The sequence below is a fragment of the Hyperoodon ampullatus genome, assembly GCF_949752795.1.
Source record: "Hyperoodon ampullatus genome assembly, chromosome: 3".
Taxonomy (NCBI): domain Eukaryota; kingdom Metazoa; phylum Chordata; class Mammalia; order Artiodactyla; family Ziphiidae; genus Hyperoodon; species Hyperoodon ampullatus.
In genome coordinates, this window is record NC_136916.1 from 5,477,091 (window position 1) to 5,495,750 (window position 18,660).

The window sequence follows — 18,660 nt, forward strand, 5'->3', positions numbered from 1 at the left end:
GTTCAGCTCTTAGAAAGGAACTGGTTTGGGATGAGTCAGTGGAGAGGCATGCGGTTTCCAGCGTCTGTGTAAGACTCTATCATATGGCTGTACCATGATTTATTTCATCACCCTCCTATTATTAGACATGTGGAATATTTTCAATTCTTGTGTTTATAGAGCATACTCTGATGTGGAACCTTGTGTGTCTTTGTCTGCATCTTGAATGATTTCCTTATGACAGAGCGTGAGAAGTGAAGTTACTGGGTCCAAAACTATGAACATTTCCAAGACTCCTGATACATATTGTCCAATTATTTTCCAGAAATTTATACTTCCACCCAGTTGTGCATGGGAGTGACATGTTACCATATCCCTACCAGCTTTGAGGATTATACTTTTAAGCTCTTCCCTTTACTGCCCATTCCCTTTGACCTGGATATTCTGCCAAGTTTCAACTTAAAAGTTACTTCTGCTGAGAAATATTCCCTAATTCTCTGTAGGAGTTCAGAGTATTTGGTTAAGTCAATGGTTCTCTACACTTTAAGACCTTCTTATATCAACCTTATGCTATTCTGAAATGAAATTCATAGATAATATCAGCTCACATTGTATACATACATTATATAAATAAAAATAAAATTGTAAGTGTAAGATTTAGGAGAAATAAAGTAAAAAAAAAAAAGTTATGGCAACTTCCCTGGTGGCACAGTGGTTAATACTCCATGCTCCCAAAGCAGGGGGCTTGGGTTCGATCCCTGGTCAGGGAGCTAGATCCCACATGCATGCCACAACTAAGGAGCCCGTCTGCCGCAACTGACAGGGCGCAACCAAATAAATTAATTAATTAAATTAAATTTAAATTAAATTAAAAAAAAATATGACACTATGTTAAAAGCCTAGGCAAGCTGCACGTGAAGACAGAATGAAGTCGTAATTTGTTTGCTCCCTAGACCCTATCAATGCTGCACTAAAAATGCAGGCTGACGTGACTATGTAGGTTGGTGAATTTTCTGAAATGGTGACCAATTCTTGGCAGATTTCCAGGAGCAAAAAAAGAACTTCTTTTGATTTACATTCTACTTGTAATCCTGGAAAATCTGGTGTGTATTAGAATTGAGCAAAAATATTTTGCATTTGGTATATAAAATAGAGCTAGATTTTACACTTATAACTGTCACTGCATTGAAGGTCACATAGGAGATAGGAGAATCCTTGTTGTGTGTGACTGTCTCTCACATTTCAGGGTGTTTAGTTATCTTTGGTCCCCAGCCACTAAATGCCAGTAGTGCCCCACCACCATCCTGTTAATAATGAAAACCAAACCAAATATGCCTTCACAGATTTCCAAAATGCCTGGTTGACCCCTGGTTGACCTGTGGAGACCCATTGTGTTAAGTAGTAAAAGAGCACTCTCTACTTCCCTGAACGTGACACTCATGCTTTTGAAAAAAAAGTGCTCGCCTGTTGTGTGTACCTGTGAGCAGTGACTGTCTTTCACAGCAATATCACCAGTACAGGCAGGCCCTGGTGTTTGTTGATGCCTTGAAGATGTTAGTCGAGGGAATGGATTAGTAGGTGGGTGGCTGGCTCTTCCAAAAGAACTCTGTAGAACAAAGGTAGGAGGAATATCCATGGAAGAATTCCTGATTTGAGTGAGGAACTTCAAAAAGGTCAAGAATAACAATAGCTATTCTTCACTTCACCTTTTCTAGTACTAAGCATTTCCCTAAGGAATTCGCACGTTTGTTTCACCTGTTTGCTCCAACTGCTTGAGCTTGGCTTAGATTTAGTAACTTGTTCAAAGTTATTAAGTGTGGAGGTTTGTAAGTGACAGAGGTGGGAATTGAATCCAGTTTGCCTGACTCTGTAGACCATGCTCACGGCCACCACGCTATAAGATACTGACTGTTGATTTAAAATAGGTGGTCTTTATAATATGAAGGAAATTTTCTTTTGCTCCTGACTTTCTAAGAGTTTTGTTTCTAATAAATAGGAATGCTAACAAACTTTTTGACATCTATAGAGATAAATAGCTTAGCTTATTGGATCTATTGGTGAGCTTAATTTATAATTTGGGAGTTATTTGTAGTGAGGTGGATGGACCTATAGTCTGTCATACAGAGTAAAGTAAGTCAGAAAGAGAAAAACAAATACTGTATGCTAACACATATATATGGAATCTAAAGAAAAAAAAGTGATTATGAAGAACCTAGGAGCAGGACAGGAATAAAGACACAGATGTAAAGAAAGGACTTGAGGACACGGGGAGGGGGAAGGGTAAGCTGAGATGAAGTGAGAGAGCGGCATGGACATATATACACTACCAAATGTAAAACCGATAGCTAGTGGGAAGCATCCACATAGCACAGGGAGATCAGCTCGGTGCTTTGTGTCCACCTAGAGGGGTGGGATAGGGAGGGTGGGAGGGAGACGCAAGAGGGAGGAGATATGGGGATATATGTATATGTATAGCTGATTCACTTTGTTATACAGCAGAAACTAACACACCATTGTAAAGCAATTATACTTCAATAAAGATGTTAAAATATATATATATATATATATATATATATATAAAATTTGAAACAATCCTTGCATTACTCTTATCCTCATGTTTTATTTGATATATAAGCCTAACAATGGAGAGAACTCATTTTTCTAGAACCGTGTTTAGGATTTTTGGATCTATATTAATAGGTGAGATCTACCCATAGTTTTCCTTTGTATTATCTATGTTGGGATTTGGTGAGATGGTTCTGAGACAAATTATTTGGGAATTGTTCCATGTTTGAGGGTTCCTTAGAACAAATTATATATGGGAATTATCTTTTCCTTAGAAGTTTAATATAACTTACCAGGTAGAGCATCTTCTAGGAGTTTTTTGGTGGAGAACTAATTATTTGTATTATATTCAATTTTATCCATGGCTTATTGCCTATTCAGATTTTATTTTTCTTCTCCTTGAGATAATTTTAGTAATTTATATTTTTCTGGAAATAACCATTTCAAACATTCTACTATATTAACATAGTGCTGTACATAGAATTATCATATTAAACAAGTGTTTCGTATCTGTATTTGTATCATGTTTGTCATTTTAAATTTTTTGTATTTGTGCTTCTTTTCTTTTTTTATTCCTTTTCTTTATTGATTAGAATTCTTGATTAGGATTACAGATCAATTTTCTTCTTCTGTTTAGGTTCGAGATGATCAAACCTTACTTGGAAAAGTCTGTGGCAATGAAACCCTCTCTCACATTAAATCCATTACTAATAGTATCTGGATCAGGCTTAAAATAGACACTTCTGTTGTAAGAGCTAGTTTCAGTGCTGTTTATCAAGTCGGTAAGAAAACTTATGCCTTGATTTTTAAATGTCTCATTCGCCTGATTATAACATTTTCATTTCTTGAAATAATTGAGTAATTTTATGTCCTCCAGTGGTAAGGGGAAAATTCTAAGAGTAGTGTTACATTCCATTATGTCCTTATGCAGAGTGAAACTTTGCAGTAAAATTGAGGGCAACAATCATTTATCTCTGGACAAACACTACTATCATTTTCATACTTACAGCTTGTGGAGGTGACTTAACTGGAGAAGGGGTCATTCGCTCGCCCTTTTATCCTAATGTATATCCAGGAGAAAGGATCTGCAGGTGGACCCTCCACCAACCCCAAAGCCAAGTGGTTCTTCTCAACTTCACTGCCTTTGACATGGGAAGTTCTGCTCACTGTGACACAGATTATATTGAGGTGAGAGTAAAACACTTTTGAATATTTGCACTTGATTGGATATTATTAAAAATATTATGTCATGTTTTCCTCAAATCGATTACATGAAACAAAACTAGTTTATAGGTGCAAAATCCTCAACAGAATTCTAGCTAACTGAATCCAGCAGCATATAAAGAGAATTATGTACCATGACCAAATGGGATTTATCCCAGGAATGCAAGGTTGGTATCTGTCCAAAAATCAGTCAGTGTAAAATAAAATAAAGGGGAAAAAAACACCCCACATAATTACCTCAATAGATGCAAGAAAAAAAAAAGAAAAGCATTTGACAAAGTTCAATACCTTTTCATGATAAAAACACTCAACAAACCAAGAATAGAAGGGAACTTCCTTAATCTGATAAAGGCCATCTGTAAAAAAACCCCACAGCTAACATCATATTTAGTGATGAAACACTAAATACTTTGCCTCTATGGTCAGTAAAAAGACAAAGATGTCTGTTCTCACCACTTGTATTCAACATTATACTGGAGCGGAGCGGTGGGGTGGCTTCTGGGTCTCCCGGCCCTTCCAGGACTCGGCTCTGGGCTGACAGTGCCCCGCGGCCACGTTAGGGTTTCCCTCTCGGCCGTTTAGGGAGGGCCGCCGGTGCCCTCAACTGTCTCACCTGGACACGAAGGCTGACCTTCTTGTCTTGACCACGAAACCAGGAATAACCAGGTGACATGAGTTAGTCCCTCCTTTCAGAGGAGTGACCTGCCGTTGCTAGAAACCGCAGGACGGTTCCTACACTGATGTGGACCCAACCCCAGGAGACACTAAGTGAAAGAAAACAGAGAGTGGAAAAACGTGTGAAGATGTGCATTGTTGGCAGGTTTTGGGAGGATAAAAATATGGAGCAATGGAACAGAATAGAAAATCCAGAAATAAATTCATACCTTTATGACCAATTGATTTTTGAAAAGGATGCCAAGACAATTCAATGGGAAAAAGTAGTTTTTTCAAGTGGTGCTGAATATGCACATACAAAATCATGGAACTGGACTCCTTCCTTATACCATACACAAAAATTAACTCAAAATGGACCATAGACCTAAATTTCGTAGCTAAAACTATGAAATGCTTGAAGAAAACATAGGAGTAAATATCTGTGACCTTGGGTTAGGCAAAGCCTTCTTAGATCTGACACAAAAAGATTCAACAAAAGAAAAATTGGACTTCATCGAAATTAAAAACAAATAATCTAATTTTTTAAATGGGCAAAGAATATGAATATATATTTCTTTAAAGAGGATATACAAATAGTCAGTAAACACATGAAAAAGATGCTCAACATCACTAATCATCAGGGAAATACAAATCAAACCACAATGAGATACTGCTTCACACCTGCTAGGATACTATAATCAAGAAGTCAGATAATAACAAGTGTTGAAATTGGAGCCCTTTTACACTTACACACTGCTGGTGAGCATTTAAATGGTTCAGCTGCTTTGGAAAACAATTGGCAGTTCCTCAAAAAGTTAAATGTAGAGTTATCATTTGATCCAGCAATTCCACTTCTAGGTATACACCGAAGGGAAACAAAAATATACATCCACACAAAAATTTGTACATGATGACTACAGTCGTTATTCATAATAGCCAACATGTAAAAACAACCTAAACGTCCATCAATTGATGTGTATTAATAAAATGTGATATATCCATACAGTGAACTATTATATGGCATTAAAAAGAAATGAAGTAATGACACATGATACAAAATGGATGAACTTTGAAAACATTATGCTAAGTGAAAGTAGCTAGTTACAAAAGACCACATATTGTATGATTTCATTTATTTGAAATGTCCAGAAGAGGCAATCTTATGGAAACAGAAAATAAATTATGGCATCCTGGGGCTGGGGTTTGAGGGGGATGGGGAGCGGCTGCTAAGGGGGATAGAGTTTCTTTCTGGGAGACTAAAATATTCTAAAATTGATTTTTACTATACTAATAAACATTTTAGAAAAAAATATTTTTGAAGCAGTTTTCCAAAATAAATATCTAACAAAATAAATTTGAACGTATCTTTTTTACTTAGATTGGTAGCAGTTCCATTTTGGGTTCTCCTGAAAATAAAAAATATTGTGGCACAGACGTACCTTCGTTTATAACATCCGTGTACAATTCTCTTCATGTCATATTTGTGAAAAGTTCTTCTGCTGAAAATCATGGTTTCATGGCTAAATTTAGTACTGCGGCTTTGGGTAAGAGATTGATTCCCCTACTTTGCCTCTTGTGCTTGTATCAGAATAAGTGAACAATGGAAATAAATTATTATAGAAATTTAATCTACACTACAGATGTGTAGTCATCTACACTGTAAAAATTTTAAAGTACACTCAAAGGCAAAGAAAATATATATATTTCCTAATCAGCACATGTCAGTAATTAACTGATGTCTATTAATAAGAGAAAAACTAGGTTATCTTCAGTGACATAGAAGGAACTTTTTTCTTTTTGACCTTTTAAGAGGTTATGATCAGATTATTTTATTTGAAATTATTTATTTGTTGGTTACTTGTTCTGATAATTATTATTACTTTTATTTCAACAGCATGTGGAAAAGTTCTTACAGAGTCAACAGGAAGCATTCAAAGTCCTGGCCATCCAAATATCTACCCCCATGGTGTCAACTGTACCTGGCACATAATAGTCCAACCTGGTCACCTGATTCATCTGAGATTCAGGGAATTTCATCTGGAGTTTCATTACAATTGCACAAAGGACTATCTAGAAGTTTATGACACTGGTTCTCAGACATCCCTTGGGAGGTGAGGTTATTTTGTTTTTTGATTTTTAACACAAAAACTTCCTGCTTTCTTGCACTCCTGCTTCAGTGATGGATTTAAAGTCCATCATGTTGTGTTATAAAAACCAGGTGAGATCAACACACTTCTCAGTGACCATTTCTACATCACTACTCACTACTCTGTAGCCTTGGCCATTAGTAACTACCTTTCGGCATGTGGATATACCCATGAAGCCATCACCAAAATCAAGGTAATGCACATATCCATTACCCTCACACCTTCTTCCTGCCCATTACAATTCCTCACTTTGCTCCTCATCCCCAGCCCCAGGAAACCACAAAACTGCTTTCTATCACTGTAAATTAGTTTGCATATTCTGGAATTATATAAAAGTGGCATCATTCTGTATGTACTCATTTTTCATCTGAGTTTTCTCAGTCAGGCTAATATTTTGTTGAGCTCCTTGGACCTGAGGGTTTACAGTTTTATGAAATATGAAACATTTTGGACCATTAGTTCTTGAAATGCTTTTTCTGTCTCCCCTCCCCTTGGGATTCTGATTACATGTATCTTAGGCCATTTGATGTTGTCCCAGAACTCACTGATACTCTCTTCATTTGATTTTGTGTCTTTGTTCTCTGTGCATTTCATTTTGGAAAGTTTCTATTACTCTGTATTCGAGTGCACTAATCTTCTTTTCTACAGTGTCTATCTGCTATTAATCCTACCAAATGCATCTTTTCATCTCAGACATCGTAGTTTTCACTTCTGGAAATTCATCTGGGGCCATCTTTTATGTCTTCCACATCTCTACACATTAATTTTTTGCCTCTAGCTTCTTAAATTGGTGGGATACAGTTATAACTGTTTTTATGTCTTTGTCTGCTAATTCAGTCCTCCGTGTCATTTCTTGCTATCTTTAGATTTTGATCAATTTTTCTTCTCATTATGGGTCATACTTTCCTCCTTCTTTTCATGCTTGGTAATATTTGATAGGACGACACACATTTTCAAATTTGTGTTTGTGCACTGGACACTACTGTATTCTTGGGCTTTGTTTTGGGATGCAGATAAGTTACTTTGAAACAGTTTGATCATTTCCAGTTTTGCTGTTAAACTCACTTGTCTCCTGTCTCTGAAGAGTCATTGTCCTTCACTGCTTGATAGCCAGTGTCTTGAGAGCCATTGTTCTATCTATTTTTGTCCAGATTTTCAGTTGTTTCAGATACAAGATTATGTAAATCCAGCCCCTGTTATTACGTCTTTGTTGGAAATAGATATCTCCTGATTCCTTTTTTCCCCTTTTTGTATTTCATTTTCTTTTTCCTCATCCATTTTTTAAACATTTTTCTTTATCCATTATTTCCTTATACTTATTTTTTTCCCCAGTTTTATTCTCCCTCTTCATTTTTTGATCTTTCTTGTCTTAATCTTTAAGTTTTTAAAATTCCTTCTTTTTTTCTTTTTCTTTCTTATGGTACTTGACTTGTAATCACTGAAAAATACATAATTTTTGCTGAATGACATAAACTACAATGATCTAGTCCAAATTTGGCAGACATGGGCATATAGAGAGACATTTAGAATATTAATTAGTTCATCTACCTTTGTTTTGATCAAGATATTAAGTCATTTTAACACTGAAATGGTTTTATACACCTTTTCTTTTCCTTTTTCTTTTACAGAAATTAACTCATCCATTTCCCATATTTAATACTTTGTCTTATTTTGGTTTCTATTTTTTTCCCCCTGTCATTCCATTAAGTTACTGTTACCAAGTGTTCTGTGAATTGAGATTTCTATTTTCTAGCCACTCCTTATTATAAATGTTTCTCTAGATAAAAGCTCACGACATAATGTCTTTTATTACAGCTCTACTTTTAGCTTTACTACAAGAGTTTTTCTGAGTAAAATTGTTTTCTTCAACAAAAACTTGACATGGTTTAGTAATCAAACTCTTACCTCTGCATAGGCCAGCTGGATAAAGACAATAGATTCCACCTGTATAAGGCTTACTGTTCCAGGCACTGTTCTAAGTTCTTTATATACAGTGTATTAACTCATACAATTCTCAAAACAACTCTGAAGTAGGTGGTGTCATCACCCCCATTTTACAGATGGGAAAACTGAGGCATAGATGTTGAGTCCTCTGCCCAAAGTCATAAAGCCTCTAAGAGATAGAGCTGACTCTAGAGTCTGTGCTCTCTGAGTTTATAATACATGGTTTTCCTTTGTTGCGTAAGTGTGTTGATTACATTTCTATGAATAAGTTCACTAATGTGCGGTATGGTGACTCCTATAGCTCGTAATTTCTAATTTCATTGAACTTCTGTTACCAGTCACACAGCTAAGCACATACATAAAACCATCTAAAGGAAGTAATCATGAATTGGATGATCTTTAGCAACTTTGTAAATGGTTTGTGCTTGAAATATACTTGTTTTTTAAGGTTAATAGGGGATATTATTGTTGTTATTTTTTTATATGTCCTAATTTGGGGTACATCATTTCAAGCATACTGAAAGTTTTTAAACCTGTGTTCTTTCTTGGTTTCAAATAGATATTGTGGAAAATCCATCCCACCCTCTCTTACCAGTAGTGACAACTCATTAATGCTTACATTTGTGGCTGACTCTGACCTTGCTTATGAAGGCTTTTTAATAAACTATGAAGCAACTGATGCATCAGCAGGTAATAAAATAGCATTGTATGCTTGGTTTCACTTACTCCATTAAAGAATAGTACTGTGAGAATACTTCATGCCAAAATCTGTGACATAATGAAAGATGCTTTTAGAATACAGTGTAGTGACTTAAGTGCCTTCCATATTAAATATAGAGTAATGAAAAGGTAAGAGTATTTTATCAATGTTAAATTTTCTAATTTTGGTAATTGTACTCTGGTTTTGTAAGAGAATATTTATGTTCTTAGGAATAATAAAGCAATGGGAGCAAAGTATATACGTATGTAGTAAATCTGAGTAAAAGGAATTTGAGAGCTTTTTCTTACAACTTTTCTGTGAGTTTAAAATTCTGTCAAAATTAAATGTTACAAAAGAGACCAAACACTTATTTAAAGAAAGTAGAGAAGGGGAGGGTGGGACGAATTGGAAGATTAGGTTTGACATAAATACACTGCCGCGTGTAAAATAGATAGCTGGTGGGAACGTGCTGTAGAGCACAGGGAGCTCAGCTCGGTGCTCTGTGACGACCTAGATGGGGGAAGCGGGGGAGGGAGGTCCAGGAGGGAGGGGATATAGGTGTACATGTAGCTGATTCACTTCATTGTACAGCAGAAACTAACACAACATTGTAAAGCAATTTTATTTTACTCCAATAAAAAAAAGAAAGAAATTAGAAAAAGGACAACAGAATAAGAAACTACTACATGTAATTCTACGGCAGAAAATGAAAGATTTTTGGTCAAAATATGCATTTCTAAATTTGACTTAATGAAATTGAATCTTTTCAGCTTTTTTCCTTTTAGTGTATTTTTCCTATTACTTAATTCTCATCATTACTCTGCTCTTTGCAAATGCAGTGTGAGAAACAAACACCCTTTGCCAGCAGGGTCTTTGAGGTCATACATAAACCAGAGATGCTCCCAGCCCCAGAACCTATGGGATTTAGGAGGGTGCCATGTTTTCTTAGGCTCATGTTCCCACCTGGGATGTGTACCTTTTTAGGGAGTCTGGGTTTTCCTTTTGCATAATATTTAGAAAGATAGTTCATGGACCAAAATACTATGCAGTGTAGACATACAGGGGGTGGGGGGGTGTGACTGAGCTTCCTAAGCATTTCACACCTTTGATTGTCCCAGAAACATGTAATTCTCGGATGCTTAAGAAAGTACTGAGAGCGTTTCCTGTACCAGATGTGCTCCCTCTGACACCATCCTGCATCCAGAACTCCCCAGCCTCTCATCTTTTAAAGCCCGCGCTCCCTTAAAAAAAAAAAAAAAAAAAGGTAAATTAATCTTCCCCTTGGAGTTTCCACCAATTTCTCACTTATTTCCTCTCAGAGCAGCTGGCCACTATTGTTCATTTCAGGCTGTTCTCTGTAATAGTTCAAGCTCTGTTTTGGAAGCATGGCTTTAGATTTCTCCAGGATCCTGAGTGTGAGAAAATCATACACTTTTCTCTCCTGTGGGCTCCACTCTCGAGATAGTTCATTATCTAGCTCCAGCACCTGGGAAATTGAATCCCCAGCAGTTACAGTTGGTTATGTTATGTGATTGACATGTTTACTGGACTTCGTTCAGATTTTTCACATCCAATGACCAAAACCGGCTTCTCAAGATATTCTAGTTGCACACAATTTTCCATACTTTTGTGGTTTTATATGCCTCATACATTTGGCCCAAACCACAGCTGAATATTAGGTTAGGATTTGGAGCAAGTCACTTGAACTCTCTGGGCCATAGTTTTCTCATCTGTAAAATTAAGGGATTGGATCTGATGATCTTTGGGGTGTCTTCTGCCTTTAATCAACTATGAACACAAGTTTAATTTGCCGCATGAATAAACTAGCTGTAAATCAGATAACAAACGATACAGGTGGGAACTCCTAAAATATTATGGAAATCTTTGTAACAATATGCAGTGTCTCTGCAGTGAAACCACGCTGGCTTGTAAAGCAATATCTAGTGCAATAGGAGTAATCTGGCAGGGAGGATGATAAATTTTAATTCAGGAAGATAAGATACAGGTAAAATAAAAGTAAGTTGTAAGAAAGGAAAGAAGCAAGCTGGACAGAAAAGAAAACTGACAAAAGAAAAGACAGGTGATGGAAGAGAAGGGCACCCTGAGGTGGCAAACCCTGAAGACGCTCCAGTCCGCCTCCCTGTGAGGTCATCGCTACTTTGGCTGTGTTTGGTCCAGACAGGGCTGAAATCACAGACAAGGAAGTGTTTGCTTTCCACCCCTTGGCTGAGCCTGGCTGGTCTCTGTGCGCCTGCCTTTTGCTGGATGATTTCATCAGTCTGACTACCACAGTCAAATATTCTAAACGGCAATCTAATGTACTGGATCCAGGAGACCGTAGGGCCCCCTCATCTTATCATTTAGGAGCCTGTCTCAGTTTCCCATAGATGAGGACATGAGGGATGGGCTCCCATGAATTGCTGAGGGCGCCCCTGAAGGACTGCTCAGGGGAGGACGGCTCAGGAGACTGATGTGCTGGTTGGGCTGGTGACAGCCAGGCAGGCAGCCCGGGTCTGAGTTAGCTGCCCACCTGGCAAGAGGGAGGTGGTGGGATGCTTTCTGTTCAGTTGTCATCTTATTTTTGACATTTTCTGCAGTGTTAGGGAAAAGTGTCAATGGACGCTCAATCACTGGCCCTCATCCTATCTTACTGCTTTAGCAAAAGTTACCTTGAGTCACTAATGACAGTACTGGGTTGTTGGCTTTTAGTCCATTGGCGCGACAGGTGTGAGCTTCTCTGCTCTTTCCTGCCTTCATCTGGTAAAGGTTAAATTTCCTGACTTGAATCCAGTTACTTTTCCATCTGTAGTTGTACCATGGGGCTGTGATGTCAGCCCCTAAATATGTGTGTGGGAGGAAAGAGATTGACTTCTGCTCCTTGCTTTGACTCCCTCCCCCATCAGCGTTTCTGCCTTCATCCAGATGTGCCTGGGGCAATAGAGACAAAGACCTAACTAGAAAATGCTGGCGGCTAGAAACCCCTAAGAATTTCTTAGTAACTGATTTATGAACCCGGGGTTTAAATGTTTGCTAATTTAACGTACAAAATATTTGAATTCAGAGACAATATACTTGATTAGTTAACTTTAATTTAAACTGTAATTTTATTTTCTAACAACATCTACTGCATATACGTCAATATAATCCTACCAAGAGGGGACTTTAAAAGGATAAGAAAGAATAGAGAAACGTACCTGACACACTTTCTACTTTAACATTAGAAGAAAACCTGTATAACATCTAGTCTAGTGTTTTTCAAACATTGAAGCATTCATGACTCCTCAGTGGGTCATGATATTATCTTATCAGATTGCTACGTACATTTGCGAAAAGTATGGAATAGAATAGAAAAGAATAGACCAGAAAATATCAGAGCTTATCATGAAGGGTTTGGTGTTACTTCATGAAACCTCTTTGCATTATCTGTGTATGTGCATGATTGATGTAAATGTATTTTTATGGTGTGCCAGAAAATTCAAAACACTAATCTAGTCTGATTACCTTATCTAGTCCAATTTACCATATTTTTCAAATGAGGAAAATTGAAGTCCAGAATTGAATTTATCCTCCCAAGAATACACAGCTAAGTTGGTTTAGAAGCCACACACAAACAATCCAGTTCACACATGGAATTCATTTGTTTTACCAAATCTAGACTAGTTCTTAGAAAAGCTTTCGATGCCCTGCACATGGGGCTGGCTGGTAACATTCCATTCAGAGCTACAGTAGAACGGCAGTGGGCTTTTCCTATTTTTTGCTAGGGGAAGAGCTTTACAGTTGTTTGGGGAAACGTCCAGGAAGTATCAGAACCACATCAACATTAGGTTAAAAGTGGGCCCTAGTGGGCTTTCGCATCCTCCTCATTCCCCGCTCAGAGTTCCCACCTACCCGGCAGTGGGTGTTTAGTGATGTTTTTCATCCATCACCCTGGACCTGAGCCCAGAAGAGGCATCTAAGAGTGAGAAGTCAAGAAATGATTACCAGAAGGGAGGACGAGGGTTTCTATAGAAGAAATGCATAGAGAGAGTCTGTTTCTATTTTAAAATTTCAATCTGGCAGAGCAGTGTTCTCAAACTCTAGTGTTCATTGGATGCTGGAGGTGGGGTTTTCTTGTTACAGATTCAGGTATCAGAACCCCACCCAGGTATTCTGATTCACATGGGTCTAGGTTGGGTTTTCACCAAGCAATTCAAGTGGTTCTAATGAAACTTTGCATTTCATCAGAGACTCTGAAAGTCAAGTCCTAGCATATAAATTGCTGTAGAATTACAACTGAGGTGTAATGGTGGATTGGGCTGTAACTGCTCATGGGGGAAAGTACTTTCTATTATTTGGTGAAAGAAAGGCTGAAGGTGAAGTCAGAGCCTTGGTTCTAGTCCCAGCCTTGCTGCTAACTTGAAAAGCTTTGGGCAAGTCACAAGCCTCTCTGATTTTTTCTATCCAACTTGAATTCTGTATTTTCTGCTCTGAGATATTCAGATATTTTTAAGGTTTTTTAAGTATGTCTATTGATCTCTTAAAGATTTACTTTCTCATTGGTCAGTAGTTTCTCATATTTTTGTAGATATGGGTTTCCCAGCACTTCCCAGCTTAGTAGATTTATCTTATTTAATTTATCGTATTTCTCAGTTCTTAGAATAAAAATGCTAAATAAAACATTGTGATATTCTTAGTTTTCTACTCACCTTCATTTCTAAATTGACATTTCATGCTTAGAGAAACCAGGGATTAATAAAGACCACAGGATTTGGAAAGGAAGGACTTAGGGTTGAATTTTATCTTTGTCGTGTCTGAACTAAGTGATTTTCAGAGCTTAACCTCCAGGAATCTCATATCCTTCACCTGTACCTTCATCTCTAAGAAGTGGAGGTTATAATGCCTGGCTGTTTCACATAGCTGGGGAAGACAAAAGGAGACATTTTCTGTGAAAATTATGTAATAGGTGTAAACCTCCATGATTGTGCCAGATTTAAAATAGAATTACTGATATCCAAATACAGTTTTACAATAGCTGCTTTAGTGGTTTAGCTTATATTCATGTTCATTAAAATTGGTCATCTATATGGGAAAAGAAAAAGCCATGACTGTGACCACCTAGCAGAAAATTGTAGGCAAATGTTAAATTTGGGTTTGGGAGGCTTCTTCTTTCCTCGTGAAGAAATTGAACCTGTAATTCTATATTCTCTCAAGTCTTCACTTTGAAGGTTGTTAAACCAAATATGCCAATAAAAGCAGATGGCGGTTCCGGGGTTAATTAGAAAATCTGAGGTCATAGGTATTCACATAAACACAAGAAGTTTCGTAAATGATTTCAGAAAGCACCACCTATAGGTGGATCCCTAGTGTGATTGGCTAATCACAAAAGTTATCTCAGAAGCCAAAGCATGGAGGTGGTGGAGCAGCTACCCATAATCTAGGGTCTCCCTAGAAGATACATTCTTCTGTCTACAGGGTCAGTTTATCCTACTCCCGTCACCCAGATCGTATGGGACAATACCATCATTGCTTTTTGAGTTGGAGGATTATCTGTGTTTTGAATTTTCCCTTGGATAATGAGCTGAATGCTATGTTACCAACACGTATTTAAAGGTGCTTAGTAGAGGCAGACACACCTTGTGATTTTTAGAAAACTATGGTTTTGTGATTTTGTAGTGGTCCACAGCAGATGTTTGTGTACTTCCTCTTTTCTTTTTTTTTTCTTTTGAAGTTGGTCAGAAAGAAAGATGTGAGAGGCCTACTAATAGCTGTCTTTGATCTTCAGAGATGTGTTTTTCCACTGCTAGTTCAGTTGAATTTAGTGGATGGAAGAAATCTACTTTTCTTCTTCATCTCTTTGTAAATGTTGTCAGACCATAATAAAAGGCAAACTGCCATTGGATATGAGTTTTCCTTTGGCTACATAAGATATAAACAAAAGGCATTTTTCATGTTTGTATCTTGTGTTGATGTAAGAAACATCATGGCAACACATTAATATCCTTTTATGGGAATATATTCAACTTTAGTTATTTATGGTTTATTGCAAAGCATAAGAGGAAGCCAAAGTCTAGCGTATTCTCAGTATACTGCCTCTAAGCATAAACCTACTGATATTTCTCAGTATCAATATTATTCTCTAAACAGCAATTTACACTGTCAAGGGAAGAACACGTGAACATTGTACAGATTTCAGTGTTAGATAAGAGGACTTACTAACCTTTCAAGAAACAAGTACGTTAAGTTTAGAGAACCATTGTTTTTCTCTCTGTAATACAAATTAGATATGTGAATCTCATAAAACTACAGTCAAATTTTAACATTAAATATTCTACCATTTAATATTTGTAGCAGGTGTACCCGCTCCAACCTAGCAGGAGCTACTCTCTGGCATGACTTTTGAAGTCTCACCTCATGCTTGCCCAGTCCAGGCTCTGGCAGGAATTCATAGGGAACTTGCCGCAGATGCCTGGTTCCCCTCTCTGTATGTGTCTTCCTCACTGGAGCAGTGCCAGTGCCTTTGGAAGCCCTACACTCTGATCCCTGCTTCCTCAGCTCAACAGAACTGTCATTCACTACTTTGGCTTCAGCTGTGGTCAGAAAATTCTTGGCCCAGATAAAAAGCCAAGGAAATCAAGACTCCTACCTCATGAATTTTCTTTCTGTCAAGGTTCGCAGTCTTGGACTGCCTGTGGTCCAGTGCCTCCTATATTTTGTCCAGTTTTATAGTTGTTATGGAGAGGGGCTAGTCTAGTATTAGTTACTTGCCATGGCTGGAAACAGAGATTCCTATAACTTACATTTAGTAAATATTATAAAATATTAAAGAATCACAATATACCCAGGAGAGAGGATAGAGGATAGAGGAAAATGAGGTGAGAAAAGTGGAAGGAATAGGGATTGCGTAGAGACAATGGTAGGAAGTTAGATACTCGTCCCCCACTTCTTAGTTTTCAGCACATTAAGTAATATAATTTTAACAAATATTTATTAGATGTGATCTGGGCCGGGTGCTGTGGTGACAATTAATAAAGGTTAACAAGGTCCCATTCAAATCTCAATGAATGAGAGGAAAGGCTTAGTAGAGGAAATATACTCACATAAACACAATCACAATAAAATATATATTGGGGGTTCAGATTGCAATTTGCATAAAGTTTCATTGAGCACAAGGACATGAATTCTGTTTGATCAGGAAATGTTTCACAGAGGAAGTGATCTTTGAATTTGACTTTGAATGATGGGTAAGAGTTTGTTATAGGTGTGTTGGGGAAGGGGGCAGGTTGTCGGATACAGCACGTCAGACAAAGTGAACAGCGTGAAGAGCGTTTGAATACCTCAGGGACCGTTTTTACCTTTGTGCCAACAATGGAAAAGAAGCTTGATGTGTAAATCAGGATTTCAGTAGGGATTCACAACCACCCGCCCGTTACAAGTACTACATTAATCACTTGCATAGGGACAAGGTACAGGGAAATTACTCAGCATTACCTCTCAAAATTTTTCATTAAAATTTCCTTTACTTGGGAACCTGATTATACAGGCCATTCTCCTGCAGACTCATTCCAAGTTGCATTGAAAATACTCAGTGCACTTGTATCTCCCCTCTGGGGGTAGAGTGGGAAAGCAAGGAACCGTATCTTTTTAAGAACAAGTGAAACGAGCAGAGAATTCGCTCTCGATATTTGATTTATTGGCTGAAGCTATTTGAATGCAGGGGTGGTCAATTAGTCTGTAAGTTCGTCAGCTCAGGGAGACTGGGTCACAGCCTTCACTTACTGTCCATTTGATCCATCAATTTTTTTTTTTTTTTTTTTTTTTTTTTTTTTTTTTTTTTTTTTTGTGGTATGCGGGCCTCTCACTGTTGTGGCCTCTCCCGTTGCGGAGCACAGGCTCCGGATGCGCAGGCTCAGCAGCCATGGCTCACGGGCCCAGCCGCTCCGCGGCATATGGGATCCTCCCAGACCGGGGCACGAACCCGTATCCCCTGCATCGGCAGGCGGACTCTCAACCACTGCGCCACCAGGGAGGCCCTGATCCATCAATTTTTATCTTAGTAATATTCATTAGTGGATCTGAAATACCTAATATACCACCTCTTCACACACATTCCCACCCCTCTCCTGCTTTCCCCTGCTTTTTCTCTGCCTTTTCCCTTCCTTTTTTTCTCCCTTCCTTCCTCCCTCCCTTCCTTCTTTTCTTCCTTGACTCTTGAAGAAATATGTTGGCAGACTGTAGAAAAGTATAGAAGTATATACAACATTCATCCCTGAAGTTAAATATCACTGTCAACTCCTTCAATAAATTAAGCCTTGATTACTTGCTGTTTAAAATCGAGTAAACCGAATGCATGGTGAATGCCAGTTACTCTGAAGGCCGTACGTAGGTAGGAGAACCTGTAGTATTTCCTGTGCATCTCTGTGCTCTCAAAGCCAGTGGTTCCTTTTTTCTTTTCTGAGTATGATTATACAGCTGAAACTGGGGGAAATAGCACACCTGAACTTCCTCATTTTCTTTTTTTTATTCATCATAAAGTATAATAGTTTATTCTCCTCCAAAACCTGTCAGTCAAAGACCTGTGTCTACTCCTGGATCCTAGATTTATGTTATTACTGGATACAATTGAAGATACATTAAGAATGCATTGAAACCAGACTTTCTTTGGAAAATATCTCAGATTTGGAGGGCATTTGGAGTGGGCTGGTTAGTGACTAGAGAGTCTGAAGGACTGAAGAGGTCAAATTGAAACTGTTAAAGTAGAACAGTTAGTAGTTATTTAGGACATAAACTTATCCAGGTACTATCTAAATGTTTCATATGAATGATCTAATTTATGCCTCACATTTATGCTCTGCTTTTCTTACACTTTTCTGTTCTATTTCAAAGCATAATGATGATCACTACCATTTACTGAGCACGTAGCACGTCCAAGTCCTTTAATTGCATTATCTCTGACGCTTGGGTGTACACTCAAAGATAGTTACAACTCCATTTTAGAGATGAGGGTCAGAGAGGTGAAGCAACTTGCCTAAGCTTGTACAGTTTGTCATTGTTTGAGCTGGGCATTGATTCAAGGTCACTCTGATCCCTGGGTCTCATCTCCTATTTTTCACCCTGTGGCTTGGTACCAGCTTTGTCATTTCTCATAAATTCATGCTTTGACAAAAACCATTTTGAAAGAAGGGTACAAAAAGAAGAACAGAACTGAATTATTGCTAGGCCTCCCCCTGTGATTTCTGCAGTTGAGCCTAATTTTTAATGTTTATGATAATTTGCATGGATTAAAAAAATTATAGCACTTCCAAGAACCAAAAAGTCGCGATTATATGTAACAAATTCCACTACACAGCTTAGGTTTACTATTTAGTAATTGTTTTTGCCTTTGAGACCAAAAACTTTGTTTTGAAAGGAAATCATTCTTTGAACATCCCCGAATGGCCTATTGAAAATCAAGTATCTTGGCAAAAATTA

The 18,660-nt window shown here is 37.8% G+C and overlaps 1 protein-coding gene across 1 annotated transcript in view; it reads left to right on the forward strand.

Moving 5' to 3' along the window:
• The window catches only part of CUBN (cubilin), a 276,969-nt gene that overhangs the window by 43,927 nt on the left and 214,382 nt on the right, over window positions 1-18,660 (forward strand). Inside the window, exons 18-22 of the mRNA XM_079700464.1 lie at window positions 3,182-3,326; window positions 3,554-3,732; window positions 5,801-5,966; window positions 6,317-6,533; window positions 9,073-9,203. Of these exons, the coding sequence (XP_079556590.1) occupies window positions 3,182-3,326; window positions 3,554-3,732; window positions 5,801-5,966; window positions 6,317-6,533; window positions 9,073-9,203 (838 nt within the window). The remainder of the gene's footprint in view (window positions 1-3,181; window positions 3,327-3,553; window positions 3,733-5,800; window positions 5,967-6,316; window positions 6,534-9,072; window positions 9,204-18,660) is intronic.